The sequence below is a fragment of the Erinaceus europaeus genome, chromosome 12 (assembly GCF_950295315.1).
Source record: "Erinaceus europaeus chromosome 12, mEriEur2.1, whole genome shotgun sequence".
NCBI classification, from domain to species: domain Eukaryota; kingdom Metazoa; phylum Chordata; class Mammalia; order Eulipotyphla; family Erinaceidae; genus Erinaceus; species Erinaceus europaeus.
In genome coordinates this window covers 65,116,735-65,134,525 of record NC_080173.1, presented here as the reverse complement: position 1 = coordinate 65,134,525, position 17,791 = coordinate 65,116,735, and the positions used below count along the sequence as shown (strand labels likewise).

General features: G+C 41.3%; 1 protein-coding gene and 1 non-coding gene across 2 annotated transcripts in view; one reads left to right on the top strand and one right to left on the bottom strand.

The window, feature by feature from the left end:
* Positions 1 to 7,519, bottom strand: part of DHX40 (DEAH-box helicase 40) — a 47,447-nt gene extending 39,928 nt beyond the window's left edge. The window contains exons 1-3 of the mRNA XM_016192768.2: positions 7,397 to 7,519; positions 5,627 to 5,794; positions 3,790 to 3,935 (exon numbers count right to left, since the gene is read on the bottom strand). Of these exons, the coding sequence (XP_016048254.1) occupies positions 3,790 to 3,935; positions 5,627 to 5,794; positions 7,397 to 7,448 (366 nt within the window). The 5' untranslated portion in view covers positions 7,449 to 7,519. The remainder of the gene's footprint in view (positions 1 to 3,789; positions 3,936 to 5,626; positions 5,795 to 7,396) is intronic.
* Positions 7,520 to 15,000: 7,481 nt separating this feature from the next.
* On the top strand, positions 15,001 to 15,107 carry LOC132542227 (U6 spliceosomal RNA). Its single transcript, XR_009553333.1, has one exon. It is a non-coding gene; the product is annotated as a U6 spliceosomal RNA (small nuclear RNA).
* The last annotated feature ends 2,684 nt before the right edge of the window (positions 15,108 to 17,791 follow it).

Here is a 17,791-nt window from a genome sequence, read left to right as displayed (position 1 = left end):
GTTCAAACAAGAGAGGATATCCAACTTCTAGTTAGGTCACAGAATTTTACCCCTACTTTGTGAAATCTTTTTCACCTCAGATATGCAAAACCAATCAGATTAAGTAAGAGTACATAAAATAGTCTAATGAAGATGGTAAATTACAAATTGTATGACTTCTACAGAGCCAGGGAGAAGAAACTAAGATAGATGTACTGAGACAAAGCAACAGAAGTTTTTGATCAGTGAGGAAACACACGAAGTCCATGCAGAGTGATGATACATTTATCTATATACAAAAGCTTCCGATGAGTAAGTTTCAGGAAACAATGCAATGAGATTCATCTCCCTGTTCTAAACACTACTTTAAAATACTCAGGGAGAAAAAAGTAGAGGAAAACTATTCAGTGCACAATTTGTTCTCACTCATCCTCCCTACCCATTCTACTTAAAAAGATCAGTTATCTTGTCAGTGTTTCCTTTTTAGAAATAAAATTATATATATTTAAAAAAAAAAAAGATCAGTTAAGGTACTGGAGAGACAGCTGACTGGACTGGACTATTAAACCCAGGTCTGAGCCCTGACAACACATAGCAGGTGTTATGGCACTGGAGAAAGTGGTGGTATGATGTCTCTCCCTTTCTATGCCTCTCTGTATAAATGAGAAGGCAGACCAGAACAGTGAAATTGCAAACACATGAGATCCTGGCTTAATTGTTAATTCTTTAAGCCCTAGTTTAAAAAAAAAAAAAAGTCAGATGAATAGCATTTATACCTGATAAGGAAAATAATGTCTCAAGTCTTAAGAGTTAACACTACTCATTTTCATAAAACAAGGGAAGCCCCAAGTATCAGTAATACACTGAGAACAGAAACATGGCATTTTAGGAATCATTCTGTACCACAATGGACAATCAGCCCTATTAGGAATCATATATTGGGGGCCAGGCAGTAGCACAGCAGGTTAAGCGCACATGGCAAAAAGTGCCAAGGACGCCAGTTCAAGCCCCCAGCTCCCCACCTGCAGGGGGAGGGGTCATTTCACAAGTGAAGCACATCTGCAGGTGTCTTATCTTTCTCTCTCTCCCCCTCTGTTTCCCCTCCTCTCTCAATTTCTCTCTGTCCTATCCAACAACAACAGCAGTGACAACAATAACAATAATGACAACAAGGGCAACAAAATGGGAAAAATGGCCTCCAGGAACAGTGGATTCAGTGTAGGCACTGAGCCCCAGCAATAACCCTGGAGGCAAAAAAAAAAAAAAGGAATATATTAAATCAAGTATTAGTTTTTTGTTTTTTTTTAAATATTTATTTTATTTATTCCTTTTTGGTGCCCTTGTGGTTTTATTGCTGTAGTTATTATTGTTGTCATTGTTGTTGGATAGGACAGAGAGAAATGGAGAGAGGAGGGGGAAGACAGAGAGGGGGAGAGAAAGACAGACACCTGCAGGCCTGCTTCACCGCTTGCGAAGCGACTCCCCTACAGGTGGGGAGCCAGGGCTCAAACCAGGATCCTTATGCGGGTCCTTGTGCTTTACGCCACCTGTGCTTAACCTGCTGCGCTATAGCCCGACTCCCAAGTATTAGTTTCTATCTGGCACAGAAAAAGAAATCCAGACAGGATTATAAGAAGTAACTATTGAAGGGGCTGGGTGGTAGCGCAGAAGGTTAAGTGCACATGGCACGAAGTGCAAAGTCCAGCGTAAGGATCCCATTCTAGCCCCCGGCTCCCCACCTGCAAGGGAGTCGCTTCACAAGCAATAAAGCAGGTCTGCAAGCGTCTATCTTTCTCTCCTTCAGTCTGTCTTCCTTTCCTCTCTTGACTTCTCTCTGTCCTATCCAACAATAACAACAATAGCAATAACAACAAGGGCAACAAAAATGGGGAAAATGGCCTCTAAGAGCAGTGGATTCGTAGTTCAGGCACCCAGCCCTAGCAATACCCTGGAGGCAAAAAAAAAAACTATTGAAAAGATTTTTATGTGTTCATGGAACAAATATAGAAGTTGCACAACTTCCTAAGTTGACAATGGCTCCATTGACTTAAAAAATATAAACGCACTACCTGGATGAACCTTGAAAAAATGAAGTAAGTCAGGCACAAAGGATAAAATACTGTATGGCTTTATTTATACAGAGTACTTGAAATAAGCAAATGTGAGGGCCCTGGAGGTAGTTTAAAAGGTAGTAAGCATGTCTTGCCATGATTCAGGTCCTTAGTTCATTCTCCAGCACTACATAAGAGGACCAAGGACAGCACCCAAAGATCTCCATGGTTAGTGAAGTGGTGTTCTTTCGTATCTTTCTCTCAAAACATAGAATAAAAAATGGGCTGGGGGGGGGGGGGAGGGCAGGCGGTAGCACATCTGGTTAAATACACAAAGTACTGTGAGCAAGGACCTCAGTTCAGGGCCCGTTCCCCACCTTCAGCAAGGACACTTCACAGTTGGTGAAGGAAGCCTGCAGTTGTTAATCTTTCTCTCTCCCTCCCCTCTCAATTTCTCTCTGTCCTATTGAATAGAATGGGAGAGGGGAGGAAACAATGGGCACCAGGAGCAGTGGATTTGTAGTGTTAGTACCATGTCCCAGTGATAACCCTGGAGGCAACGAAAAAGAAAAAAAAAAAGTGTACTGTACCAAAGTAAAGGACTCTGGGGAGGGGTGTAAGTGTTCAGGTCTTGAAACATGATAGCAGAGGAAGACCTAGGTAGGGGTTAGAATGTTATGCAGAAAACCGAGAAATGTTATATATATACCAACTACTATATTTTACTGTTGACTGTAAACAATTAAACCCCCCAATAAAGGAAAAAAAAAATAAAATAAAGGATGGAAAAAAACTGGGCTAGGAGGTGGCTCAGCAATATTACACATGCATGAGACCCTGATGGGGAAAGGGAAGAGAGAGTTAAGTGTTCAGCAGATACAATTTCTGTTTGGGATGAAGAAAAAGCTCTGAGTGGTGACAGTTATAACATATTTTATTACATATTTTAAAAAATAGAGATTAAATTATCTCACAAGAGAGAAAGAACCGAAGTATCCTGCTGACATTTCTGATGCTGGGGACTAAATTAGGAATCTCAAACTTGTAATTTTGTAATCTAGAACTCTACCACTGTGCCATCTCCTGGGCCAATACAATTTTTTAAAAAAGAATATACATTTAAGTTATAGGTCAAATATCCTTACAGCTTAAAACAATAAAATAGGAACATCCTAGGAGCTAAGAGGTGGCTCATGGTAAAAATGTGTGAAGACTTGGGTTCAACCCCCCTGTGCTACCACATAGGAGGAGTACTTGCAAAAGGGGAGGGGATTCATAAACAGTGAAGTGCTATGATGTCTCTTCTCTACCTAAAAATGAAAAAGAAAAAAGGCTACCAGGAATAATGTAGGCACCATGTCCCAGCAATAACTTTCATGATAAAAAAAAAAAAAGAGAATCCCCATCTTTAAGACAAAATGTCACATGTAAATGAAGGAGGGAAGAAATGGGATAAATACTAGATACTTTATTCTTTTAATAGTTTATTTATTAATGAGAAAGATAGGAGAGAAAGAACTAGACATCACTCTGGTACATGTGCTATACAGAACTGAACTCAGGACCTCATGCTTGAGGGTCCAATGCTTTATCGACTGCGCCACCTCCTGGACCACAACACTAGATACTTTAAATAATTAGCAAATTCTAATAAGTCTTTAAATAAAATATGAATGCAATTTTTAAGTTAAGATCTTTCAGAATTTTCTGTTCTTTCTGTAAGTTCACATACTTAAAAACAGCACCTAAATTTTTATACCTTAGAGCTGCAATCATCAAAACGAACTTGGTATCCTACTTTGGATCCCAAAGTGCATTTCATTTCTTCTGCAACCCTCTGTGCAACTGATATGGCAGCTACTTTTCGTGGCTGAGTCACACCAATCATACCATGTTGTGAAAACCCTATAAAAACAGAGGTTAAAAACAAAAATGTTAATAACTTCTTCCTATTAGAGGTAAACTGTTGTTGATCAATCAGTACAGACTGTTCAAAGGTTTCCAGAAGAAAACTCCAGAAATCAGCAACATATTTTATTACATGTATACAGTAGAAATTTAGGTGTGCATTTAAAAACAATAAAAGTACATATTTTAATATTTAATATTTTTTCCTACTTCTAATCTAAAGATTAACTCTCAGGCAGCCCAGGAGCTAGTGTTGAACTTGCAGGCATGCAGTCCCTCATTGAATCCCCAGCATTGCATATGCAGAATGATGTTCTAGTTCTCATCCGCCTTTCCTCTCCCTTTCTGTTGCTAATAAATAAATCTTGAAAAAAATTTACTATTAGTATATTAACAGCTTCTAATCCCTAGGAACCCATAAAGCTCTATATACTTCCTAAAATAAGTGCGCTTTTGCCACAGAAGTAAAACTAATATGCCACTCTGTGCTCAGAGTACATAGAGATTTTTTTTTATCATTCTAATATCTCTGAAAGGGAGGTGAATCTTAAAACTGAAGGCATTTCTTTATTAATACTATATAAAATAGTGGAATGTTTTAAGAAATGAGACCGGGCGGAGAGCAGATAGCATAATGGTTATGCAAAGAGGCTCTCATGCCTGAGGCTCCAAAGTCCCAGGTTCAATCCCCCCGCACCACCATAAGCCAGAGCTGAACAGTGCTCTGGTTTAAAAAAAAAAAAAAAAGGAAAGAAAAAGAAATGAGACCTTAGATTTAATGCACTAGAGGAAGTTAATATAAGTTTAAAAAGTTTTGCTATTTTACTATGTGGGCTTAACCCAGTGCTCCACTGCCAGGCCCCCAATTTTTGCTATTTTAATGTGGATAACATATAATGTTTTATTTTGTTTTGTTTTTTTCTCTATAGCAATCTTAAGATAGAAAATTATATTGCAATGAAGGAAAAATATTTTAAAAGTCGTATGTTCAGGCTGGGCAGTAGTGTACCCAGTTAAGCACCCATAGTACTAAGCACAAGGACTCACGTGAGGATCTGGATTCAAGCCCCTGCTCCCCACCTGCAGGGGGGAATGCTTTACAAGTGCTGAAGCAGGTCTACAGATATCTTTCTTTCTCTTTCTCTCCATCTATGCCCCATCTCTCTCAATTTCTCTGTCCTATCCAATAAAAAGGGGAAAAAATGGCCACCAGGAGCAGTGAATTTGTAGTGCTGGCATCAAGCTCCAGCAATAACTCTGGAGGCAAAAAAAAAAAAAAAAAAAAAAAAAGTAGTATGTTAGCTGGCTTGGTGTTAGAAAAGTCAAGGAACATATATTTACCTGAAAATCCTCTGGAAAGAAAACCAAGAAATACTAATTTTGGCAACAGCTATCAATATATCCCTCAAAGTTATTTCAATACTCAGTGATTAACAGTCCATGAGTCAGTCTTACTATATAATCAAATTATCTACCTATAATTCTACTTGGAACTACTACAGTAATTAAAGATGGAATCATTGCCATTTCAACTAATTCCTGAATCTGAAAGAAGCATAAAGGAGAAAAGAAAGTGTAGTTATGCCAAGAGAAGATCTGGAACTGTAAAACAAATGGTAGTCATTTTACCAACATAGAAGTCCTATTAATTTTTAAGTACTCTCAAAGTTATCTCAGAGTAAAATTACCTGCTTCATATAGATATTTTGGGAGTTGAGTTGTTTTACCACTTCCTGTATTTCCAGTAACTATAAGGAATGAATTGTCCCAAACTGCTTGAATAAGCTTTTTTCTTTGTTTTTGAATAGGAAAAGTTGGAGTAGTTCCTCCTTCCTGTGATGTGCATCCTTTCTCTTCTGTAATAATAGGGAAGGAGAAAATCAATTGTATCAGTACCATTAAAAAAAAGCCTGTAAAGGTATCTGACTTAATTTCCCAGGATTGAAATGAGAAAGACAATAGAATTCTAGTGCTGGAAGGGATCAGTCACTCCATGACTTCTGAGCAACTTGAAAGTGAGGGTTTATAAGCCCAAAACAACTTTTTGGTGAAATCGAACACCTTGAGCACTTGCTAATGCATGGCCAAAAATAATCAACAAGGTATGCCTAGCAAAAAACAACGTATATTGTAAACATACCTAAGCAAAGAAACAAATTATTAAACAATAAAGTCTGAAGCACAACAAAAAAATCTTGGCTTGGGATCGGGTGGTTGCGCACCTGGTTGAAGTGCGCGTTACAGTGTGCTAGGACCCAGGTTCGAGCTCCCGGTCCTCGCATGGGGAAAGCTTTGCCAAGACGTGAAGCAGTGTTGCAGGTGTTTCTCTAACTCTTTCCCTCTCTATCACCCCTTCCCTTTCGATTTCTAGATGTCTCTATCCAATAAATAAAGATAACAGTTTTTTTTTTTCCTCCAGGGTTATTGCTGGGCTCGGTGCCTGCACCATGAATCCACCGCTCCTGGAGGCCATTTTTTCCCCCTTTTTGTTGCCCTAGTTGTTGCAGCCTCGTTGCGGTTATTATTGCCATTGTTGACGGTGCTTTGTTGTTGGATAGGACAGAGAGAAATGGGGAGAGGAGGGGAAGACAGAGAGAGAGGGGAGAGAAAGATAGACACCTGCAGACCTGCTTCACGAAACCCGTGAAGCGACTCCCCTGCAGGTGGGGAGCCGGGGGCTCGAACCGGGATCCTTACGCCGGTCCCTGCGCTTTGCGCCACTTGCGCTTAACCCACTGCGCCACCGCCCGACTCCCAAGATAACAGTTTTTTAAAGCATTGGCAAAAAAAAAAAAAAACTAAAAGGGTGGGGGTACACAATACAATGGTCATGCAAAGAGATTCTCATGCCTGAGGCTCAGAAGTCCCAAGTTCAATCCCCCCACCACCACCATAAACCAGAGCTGAGCAGTGGTCTGGTTAAAAAAAAAAAAAAAAAAATTGGCTGAATTAAAAGCCACCAGTGTTTGCTTCTGATTCATGGTTCAAGTTAGGTCCCTGTTCAGAGTGACTGATATCCCAGAAAGCCAAGTGGTAGGTAACCATGGAAACTGGCTCTCTTCATACAGTACCCAAAAGGCAGGCTGGCAGCCCAATGAAGGGGGCGTGGGGGCTGAGTAGAGAACAAAGGCTCTATGAGCTCAAATGCATTACGTGTCTCGACGTCGGGGTTCACTTTTTGTCCCCCAAGTAATGTTCTCACCCAACTTGGGTGTAGTACCGCCTCCCTCTAGACCAAAGAGCTCACTGGACATAAAGTTCGCCTCCTGCTTGAAGGGAGAAGAGAATGCTGTGACTACATCCCCACTCTTCTCCGCTCGCTGAAGGCATACTTTCACCTCTCCCCACCTCCCACGCCGTAACTCCTGCTAGGCTCCGTAGCGTCCCCCAGACCACACCTCTATCAGAGACGTGAACAGCCATGGGCCGCTCTTCTTGAAGGTCTATGGACCGCTCACCTTCCTCCTGCCGCCTTGGCGCCCTGCCCGCGACGGCGGGAAACCGGGACATAGACCTGGCCCCCAACGGAGTTAAGCACGTCCACAGAACAGGGAAGATGGGAGGGGAAAGACGAAGGCGCGTCCCGATGACGTAGAAGTGTTTACTTCCGTGTGTGCGACTCTCAGCAAGGGGAGGGGGCAGATGACGTGGCGCGTGCGGCTGCTGGAAAATGCCTCGGGCAGGACCCCCGGGCCTATGGGGTTACAAGCCTCAGACTCACCCTGAGAGTTTTCAACAGTCTTCTTGGCAGCTTTCACCTAGGGTGTCGAGGTCATCCCCAGCATCAGAAAGGGCTCTGACATGTTTCTGTTCTTGTATACGGTAGGGGCAGGCTATACGGCTTTTCTTTCCCAGTAGGAGCTCTGCTTTAGCACACTTCATGTGATGTGATCCTTTGCCAGAAGCTGGAGCCATCATAGAGTGCAGTGTTCCCCATTAGTCTCATCTTGTCTGTGCCGAAATAACCAGTTCAGGGCTACATATCTTCTGAGTTGGAGAGCTTAACGTACTAGTTTTGTAATATTCAAAGCTTAGATATTGTTCATTTCTTTTGAGATGGCCCTGTATTTTTTTAAGACTTTCATTCATTTAGTCGTTCATCTTCTTTAAGACTTCATTTAATTCTTCATGAAGAAGATAGGAGGAAAGAGAGAGAAAGAACCATCACTCTGGTACTAGTGCTGCGGGGAATTGAACTCACGACCTCATGCCACTGTGGCACCTCCGGGACCACGCCCTGTATTTTATAACTTATTTCCATGTTTATTTTCTTCCTCTTCCCACACACACAGCAAAATGTCTTAAAATAGATAATCAATATTTGTTGGATTTGCTGGGGTGGTGGCTGATCTCCAGAAGAATTAAGCTCGCTTTTAAAAGAAAGCTTCAAAGATTTTTGAAGTGGCTTAGTATGTGACAGGTTGGCTAGAGAGCTGGGTTTAAAACCATAAGGTTCTTGGTTTTATCCCCAGTATCACAGTATTGCTATCAATCTCTCAATAGATACCTTGTTCTCTCATTAATAAACAAATGCATCTTTTGGAAAATATTTTGAAGGACAGGGGAGATAGCATAATGGTTATGCAAAAACTTAATGCCTGAGGACCCAAAGTCCCAGGTTCAATTGCTAGCACCACTATCACTGGTTAAGCAGTGCTCCTGCCTCTTTTTCAATCTTTCTCTTTTCCTCTCTTCTTCTCTCTCTCTCTCTTTCATTAAAACAAAAAAGATTTTGAAGATGCATTTACTGAAAGAATATCTTTTCATAATGTGCAGTGCAGACAATGATCTGGGGCTTCACCCATGCAAGGCTTGTGCTCTACCTACTGGTCCACCTCCTCAGCAATTTTTTTATAGAAGTAACATTAATTTATATTATTACACATATTTTATGAATAATTTTCACACTTCTTCAAAAGTAAGTTGTTTGTGGGGGCAGGGGAGGGAGGGAGGAGATAGTCTTTCATGCTGAAGACTCCAAAGTCCCAGGTTCAACCCCCAGCACCACCATATGCCAGAGCTGAGCTGTGCTCTGGTAAAAAAGAAAAAAAAAAAGTAAGTTGTTATACCAACCACCAAAGTGTAGAAATTCCTCCATCACCATCTACTGGATTATTCTTTACACTTTGTGCCCTGTATGCTCACCTCTACTGGCAACCTTAGTTCTGTAGCCAGAAGCCAGTGTGGTTTTGTCTTTGTCCTTACTTTGTTTCTATATATAAAATACATGAGTGAAATCATAAGGTTTTTTTGTTTGTTTGTTTGTTTTTTGCCTCCAGTCACTGGGTCTTGGTGCCTGCACTACAAATGCACTGCTCCTGACAGTCATCCCCCACCCTCTACACACATATCTATTTTATTGGATAGGACAGAGAGAAATTGAGAGGAGAGGGAAGATAGAGAGGGAGGGAGAGAGTGAAAGAGAGAGAGAGAGAGAGAGACCTGCAGACCTGTTTCACTGCTCATGAAGTGCGTCTGCTGCAGGTGGGGAGCCAGGGGCTCAAACCCATATCCTTGCGCAGATCCTTGGGCTGAGTACTAGGTGTGGGATGCATTGGATCGACCTTCCCGTGGTGCATCCCGTGAGTACCCATTCATTGGGGAAACTGACGATCCTTCCTAGCCGACTGAATCCACATGGATCCCAGTCACTTTCAAAGCCAGCAACAAGCAGCTCCTGACAGCTTTCAACCTGACGCTGTTGACTGGCTACGGAAGAAGGGCAAACGCTAGAAGAAGAAGTACTAGGTGTGTGGCCCCCATAAGGTGTTTGTCTTTCTGACCTCTCTCAGAATTGTACCCTCCAACTCCATGTTGTCACATATGGCAAGACTTCATCTTTTTTAAATATATTATTTTTATTTTATTAGATAAAGAAACATCAGGAGGAAGAGGGAGAGAGAGGGAGTGAGAAAGACACCTGTAGCACTGCTTCACTACTCTTAAAAGTTTTCCCCTGCAGTTGGGGATTAGGGGCTTGAAATCAGATCCTTGTGCATGGTAGTGTGTGCATTTAACTAGGTGTGCCACAGTCTGGCTCTAAAACTTCATTTTCTACTTGATATATATATATATATATATATATATATGTATATATATATATATATATATATAACTTTATCCTCTCATCTATTGTTGGGCACTTAGGTTGTTTTCATACCTTGGCTAGTGTATATTGTGTTGCAAGGAATGCAGGAGTGCATATATCCTTTTAAATTAGTGGTATATATTTTTTTAAATAATCTTTAGTAGACACCTAAGAATTAAATTGTTAGATTATATATATATATATATATATATATATATATATTAAATTTGTCTTTTACTTTCTTCCTCTCTCTTTCTCTCTCTCTCTCTTTCTCTATCCAGAACACTGATCATCTTTGGTTTATGGTAGTGTATGGGATTGAACCTGGGATTTGGGAGCCTCAGGCATGATAGTCTCTTTGCATAACCATTATGCTATCTACCCCCACCCTAGGTCTTATATTTTTAGCATTTTTAGAAACCTATTTCTTATTTTTTCTTTTTTATTATCTTTATTTGACAGCCAGATATTGAGAGGTAAGGGGGAGACAGAGAGGAAGAGAAACAGAGAGACACCTGCAGCACTGCTTCACCACTCATGAATCTTTCCCCTTGCAGGGAACTGAGGGTTTGAACCTGAGTCCTTGTGCATTGTAACATGTGCGTTCAACCAGGTGTGCCACCACCAAGGCCTGAAACCTTATTTCCTTAAAGAAGCTAGACTAATTTAAATTCCCACCAACAATATATAAGGTGTCCTTTTCTCCACAACCTTCCCAATCTTTTGTTCTGGTCTTTATGATATAGATCATTCTCACAAGACTTAAGTGTTATTTCACTGTAGCTTTGATTTTCATTTCCTTGATGACAAATAGTGAATGAACATTTTTCATATGCCTGTTGACCATCTGTGTGCCTTTCTTGAGAAGTGTCTATTCATGTCTTCTGCCCATTTTTTAATGTGGTTATTTTGTTGGTGATGACTTCTGTGAACTTCTTATCTGTGTTGGATATAAGCCCCCTTATTGTATAAATATTTTCTCCTGTTACATAGGATGTCTTGTCTATATATTTTTCCAGAGTGCTTTGCTTTGGATTATGATGCTAATGGAGATTGAAGCTGGGGACCTTGGTGCCTCAGGCATAAAAGTAATTTTTGCAGGGGTTGGGCAGTGGCACAGCAGGTTAAGTGCACGTGAAACAAAGTGCAAGGACAGGCATAAGGATCCTGGTTTGAGCCCCCGGTTCCCCACCTGCAGGGGAGTCGCTTCACAGGTGGTGAAGCAGGACTGCAGGTGTCTTATCTTTCTCTCCCCCTCTCTGTCTTCCCCTTCTCTCTCCATTTCTCTCTGTCCTATCCAACAATGACAACATCAACAATAATAATATTAACTACAACAACAAAACGACAAGGGCAACAAAAGGGAAAATAAATAATAATAAAAATTAAAAAAAAGAAAAGTCATTTTTGCATAACCATTATGTTATCTCCCCAGTCCAATTTTTTTTTTTTTTTACCAGATCACTGCTCAGCTTTGTCTTATGTTACTGCTGGGCATTGAACCTGGGACCTCAAAGCCTCAGGTACAGTAGTCTTTTTGCATAACCATTATGCTATCTTCCCAGCCCATCAGTTGTTTTTTTCAAAGTGGATCAGGAGGGGGCTGGGCGGTGGCACATTGGGTTAATCAGATGTTTTTTCAAAGTGGATCAGGAGGGGGCTGGGCAGTGACACACTGGGTTAATCACACATAGTGTGAAGCTTAAGGATCCCGAAGGGGGGTTGTTTCACAAGCAGTGAAGCAGGTCTGTAGGTGTCTATCATTCTTCGTCCCCTCCCCTCTCAATTTTTCTCTGTCCTATCCAAAAAATAAAAAAAAACTGGTCACAGAAGCAGTGTATTCATAGTGCAGACACTGAGCCCTGTTAGCGAGCAAAATCAAACCACCATCCACTGCAAGGAAGCAAACGATGTTTATTCACGAATTGCTGTTGTATGCTTTACATTGGGTTCTAGTTCTCCCCCACCAAGAGAATTAGATCAGTCCTGTTAGTTTCGCAGGCCTGCTTGGCCCTGCCCCGGGGAACCCCGAGAGAAGGCCAGAGTTCCAGAGTTCCAGGGTTAGAGAGTTCCTGAGTTCCAGAGTAAGAGAGAGTGCTTGCGCCGCCGCAAAGAGACAGCAGAGTTCTGTTTGGTGATTAGTTTGTCTTAGTTTATGAATCGTTGTTCCTGAATAAAGAAATACAGCTTCCCTGTCCAGCCGTTGTCTCTGCGTCTCTGTTACCCGACCGTGAAGCTAGCCCGGCCGGCTAGAGCCTACGAATTTTAACAACAAATTGCAATCCGGGCCGAGTAGCAACAGACAGCAGTCTGCCAGCTCGACCCTGAACAAGGCTCAAACCACACGATTTATAGGAATTCAGACTCCACTCAGGGAGGGGGGGAACACATCACCTTATTAGCCTATATCCAATCATTTCAAACTTATCAATAGCCTGATCCATTCAGAATAAAGCATGGGCTAGTTCTAAACATCACACCAGACCAATAGGTCCCCACCTAAGTGGGAGGGGTTCACCACATTCCTTTGCTCTTTGTTGGGACCACCCGGCCATCTGTTTGTAATTCATCAGGCCATCTGTTTGTAATTCATCAGGCCATCTGTTTGAACTACCTGGTGACAGTATTCCTATGCAAAGGTCATGAGGAGGTCTGTTCACTGCAGGGTCTGTCAAAATAATTGATGGCCTTTTAGGTTCTGCTGAGGGGAAAAGGGCAAGGAATTTCCCACCTCACTGGGCAGGAGGGCAAAAAGCAACTATATTTAAACTATTCTTTTTTTTTTTTTTTTTTTTTATTGAGAAAGATAAGAGAGAGAGAGAACCAGACATCACTCTGGTACATGTGCTGCCAGGGATTGAACTCAGGACCTCATGCTTGAGAGTCTAGTACCTTAACCACTGTGCTACCTCCTGGACCACTATTTAAACTATTCTTAAAACTCAAAAGCGATTATACTTATAACTATTCTATAGTTACTGCCTCTAACAAGCCCCAGCGAAACCTTGGAGACAAAAAGAAAGAAAGGAAAAGAGAAAGAAAGAAAGAAAGAAAGAAAGAAAGAAAGAAAGAAAGATGAAGTAAAAGTGGTGGGCCAGAATGGGACAGGTAATGAGGGCTCACAGCATAGCTCATGCGATGAAGGCACCTGGACCACAGTGGTGTTCATGGGGGCAATGGGGCATGTGAGAGAATGTATCATGATCACGGACACATGTATGGGACACATAGGAATTATGGGAGGGGCAACTATGGGCCAATGAGGAGAGCAGGTGGGGCATGATAGAGCATGGTGATGGGGTTACCTGGGTCTTGATGGGGTACCTGGAGCAGGTGAGGAGGATGAGCGTTATGACAGGCATGAGAGGGATGTGGGGACATACAGGGTGCATGAGGGAGACACCTGGGCATGAAGGGCATTCCATGGAACAGGCAATATGAGTAGGTGTGTCATGATAGAATATGTTTCAGGCATCTGGACCACAACTGGGGGAGTAGGGCTCATGAGGGAGATGGAGTGTGACCATGTGGGAGTACACAGTGGGGCATCTGGACATAGGTGGGACACTTGGGGGGGCACCTGAGAGCCTGATGGATTAAGTAGGGCATACACGGTGGGATGTGTGGCATGTGATTGAAGAAAGGCACTGGCAGGTGGTAGGAGGAGTGGGGAATCTCAGAGATCTGGAGCCCAGGTGGCACAGACTCACGGTGGTACACATAGTGAGGGTAGTATTGGTGGCGGGAAGACTCAGGCTGAGAACTGTGGAGTATCACATTTTCTTCCACTTTCCTTCCCTCTTTGCACTGGGAGAAATGTAGACATGTACAAATCTTTAAAGTCACACTGCCAAATTCCTGAGAAAACAAGATGACCCTCACTCCTCAGTAGTCATTTCTATACTATAGGCCACATCTGCCCCTCTTAGTGCAAAAGAAGAATGACCTTGGTCCCACCCATTGCTGCTTGTTCTCAGATATTTTCTCACTGTTACTTAAGGATTAGCAAAACAAACACAAAACAACACACTTGGATAGTGTCCTGCTTTGCCATGTGTGAGACCCAGGCCTAAATCAGGTCCCCACCACATTGAAGGAAGCTTTGATACTATGATCTCTTTCACTCTATGCTTCACTGCTTTCTATATATAATAAAACCTTTTCCCATTTTATTGATATTTTCTTCATCTGTGCAGAAACACTTTTATTTGATATAGTCTGAAACTCACTTTAAATAGATAAGGACATCAGGTTTAATGCCCTACATCACCAATAGCCAGAACTAAGAGTTCTTTGGTCAAAGTAGACAAATAAAATTTCAATCTTATACAAAAATCACCCAACAAGCCTATATCTAGAATAAAATTAGCAGTCGAAGAGTGGAGAAAAATAAAAGTAAAAAATTCCAATATTGTTTATTTCATTTTATTTTCCTAATTAGCTTCCAGCTTTTATTTAATGTGACAACTGAAAAATAGAAATTATATATATGACCTAACCATCTTTCTCTTGCCTCCAGGGTTTCCTCTTACTATGTTTTATTTAATACAGGGAAATAATTCCATACTACACCCACCATCAAAGCTCTGCACCCTTATAACCTGAATTTTATTGTTTACTTACTAGCACAATAGAAAAATAGGAGAAAACAGAAAACCAGAACATCACTATAGCTACTGTTTTCCCTCCCAGGTCACAAGATTGTTGATATTGAAATCAAGAACATTTAAAACATTCGATCATTAATAACTATGTGCTCAGGGCTATTTAAAAGTGAAAGATCAATAATCATTTCCTGCCCAGTGAATTTACAAATTACCATGACAAACAAGATACAAATACAGGGACAGAGTAAAAATAGAAAACACATGGATTGAATCTGAGAAACTAAATCAATGCCCCCAAAAAACATTTAATCTATTTTCTGTTACCCTTGAGTCACAAGAAAAACCTGGAAAAAAAAAAAGATATTTAGTGCTCGCTTCGGCAGCACATATACTAAAACTGGAACGATACAGAGAAGATTAGCATGGTCCCTGAGCAAGGATGACACGCAAATTCGTGAAGTGTTCCAATTAAAAGAAAAAAAGATATTTAAAGAAGTGTGAGAAACATGAGTTTCACCCTGCTGCTATCCTTAAGTGATTTTCCAAAATGTTCTTGAATTTAGACTTTCTGAGCATCCCAAAGGGGCAGAAAGCAGGTTATTAAAGATTAACAATAAAGTAGAATTTTATTTATTTTAGGGAAGGCCAACTTTGTTTGTTTGTTTTTACATTTTATTTATTCATGAAGAAGATAGGAGGAGAGAGAAAGAACCAAGCATCACTCTGGTACATATGCTGCCGGGGATTGACCTTAGGACCTCACACTTGAGAATCCAGTGCTTTATCCACTGCATCATCTCCAGGACTACTAAAGTAGAATTTTATTTTATTCATTTAATGAATGGAAGAGACTAAAGACCACTCCAGATTATGCAGTGCCTGGGGTCAAAACCAGAACTTGAGGCATGTGAGTTTTCTTTTCATTTATTTATTTCCCCTTTTGTTGCCCTTGTTGTTTTATTGTAGTTATTATTGTTATTATTGATGTCGTTGTTGTTGGATAGGACAGAGAGAAATGGAGAGAGGAGGGGAAGACAGAGAGGGGGAGAGAAAGATAGGCACCCGTAGATCTGCTTCACCGTCTGTGAAGGGACGCCCCTACAAACGAGGAGCCGGGGGCTCGAACCGGGATCCTTCCTCTGGTTTTTGCGCTTTGTGCCACATGCGATTAACCCGCTGTGCTACCGCTCGACTCCCATGAGTTCTTTTCTTTACCTACAGGAGCAATTTCCAGACCACAGGAATCGAACTTTTAAATCACTGTCATTAATGGTGAACATTTAATCACAGCTGTAATTTAAATGATGTAACTGGCATAGAAAAGAAAATTATCAAATAATAACAACACAATTCAGAAACTTAGAAACTCTGGACAGGTGATAAAGGAAATCACAAAAGAACTCATGAATGGCCTAGAGAGATAGTACAGTGGTTTATGCAACATATTTTCTTGCCAGAGTGTTGGAGGTCCCAGGTTCAACCTCCAGCCTACCATAAGCTAGAGATGAGCAATGAATGACCTATTAAATAAAGGAAGGGGGGAGTAGGGGTAGTGGAGAGACAATTTAATGGTTCTGCAAAAAAGAGTTTCATGCCCGATCATCTGAGGTCCCACATACAATCCTGGCACCACCGTAAACCAAAATTGAGTAGTGCTCTGATAAAAATTAAAGACAAAGCATGAGTAATGGTCTCAAAATACATGATTTTTTTTTTTTAACCAGAGCACTGTTCAGCTCTGGTTTATGGGGTGCGGGGGATTGAACCTGGGACTTTGGAGCCTCAGGCATGAGAGTCTCTTTGCATAACCATTATGCTATCTATCCTCCGCCCTAAATACATGAAATTTTAACTTTTATTTTATTCATTACATATAAGTTAAGCATTTCATATGAATAGTAGGGGAAACAGCACAATGTCTATGCAAAGAGACTTTCTTGCCTAAGGCTCCAAGGCCCCAGGTTCCTACCGCCCCCACCCCCACTCCTACCCCTTCCCCCCCACACCACCATAAGCCAGAGCTGAGCAGTGCTCTGGTAAAAAAAAAAAAAAATCAGATAGAGAGAGAAACCAGAGCACCACTCCAGTATGTGCTGGCACTGAGGATCAAACCAGAACCCCCAGGCATTAAAGCATTAAAGTACTGTGTTCTAAGAAGTGAACAATTTATTTCTCTGGCCACACACGTGCTTTTCTTTTTCTTTAATGTTTTTTTTAACACTTTTTTTTAACATATATATTTTTTATTTTATTGTTTTTCTTTTTTAAATATTTATTTACTCACTTTTTGTTGCTCTTATTGTTTTTTTGTTGTAGTTATTATTGTTATTGATGTCTTTGTTGTTGGATAGGACAGAGAGAAATGGAGAGAGGAGGGGAAGACAGAGAGGGGGAGAGAAAGAAAGACACCTGCAGACCTGCTTCACCGCCTGTGAAGCGACTCCTTTGCAGGTGGGGAGCAGGGCACTTGAACCGGGATTCTTATGCTGGTCCTTGTGCTTTGCGACACATGCGCTGAACCCGCTGCGCTACCGCTACCGCTGGACTCCCTCAAATATTTATTCCCTTTTGTTGTCCTTGTTTTGTTATTGTAGTTATTATCGTTGTCGTTGTTGTTGGATAGGACAGAGAGAAATGGAGAGAGGAGGGGAAGACAGAGAGGGGGAGAGAAAGAGAGATACCTGCAGATACCTTGAAAGAGAGATACCCTTGCAGGTGGGGAGTTGGGGGGCTCAAATGGGTCCTTATGCTCAAACGGGTCCTTATGCCGGTCCTTGCACTTGGCGCGAAGTGCGCTTATCCCACCGTGCTACCGCCCAACTCCCTCTTTAATGTTTTATTTATTTATTTATTTATTTACTTATTTATTAATGAAAGGGATAGGAGGAGAGAGAGAGACAACTAGATATTGCACTGGCACATGTGCTGCTAGGGATCGAACTCAGAACCCACACTTGCAAGTCCAACACTTAATCACTTAATCCACTGCACCTCTTCCCCGACCACTATTTTGTTTTTTGTTTTGCTTATTGTGCCACCAAAGTTGTCACTGGGGCTTGGTGCCAACACTACTGAATCCTCTGCTCCAGGAGGCCATTTCTTTTTTTTTCTTTCTATTTTATTTGATAGGACAGAGAAATTTATTTATTTATTATTAA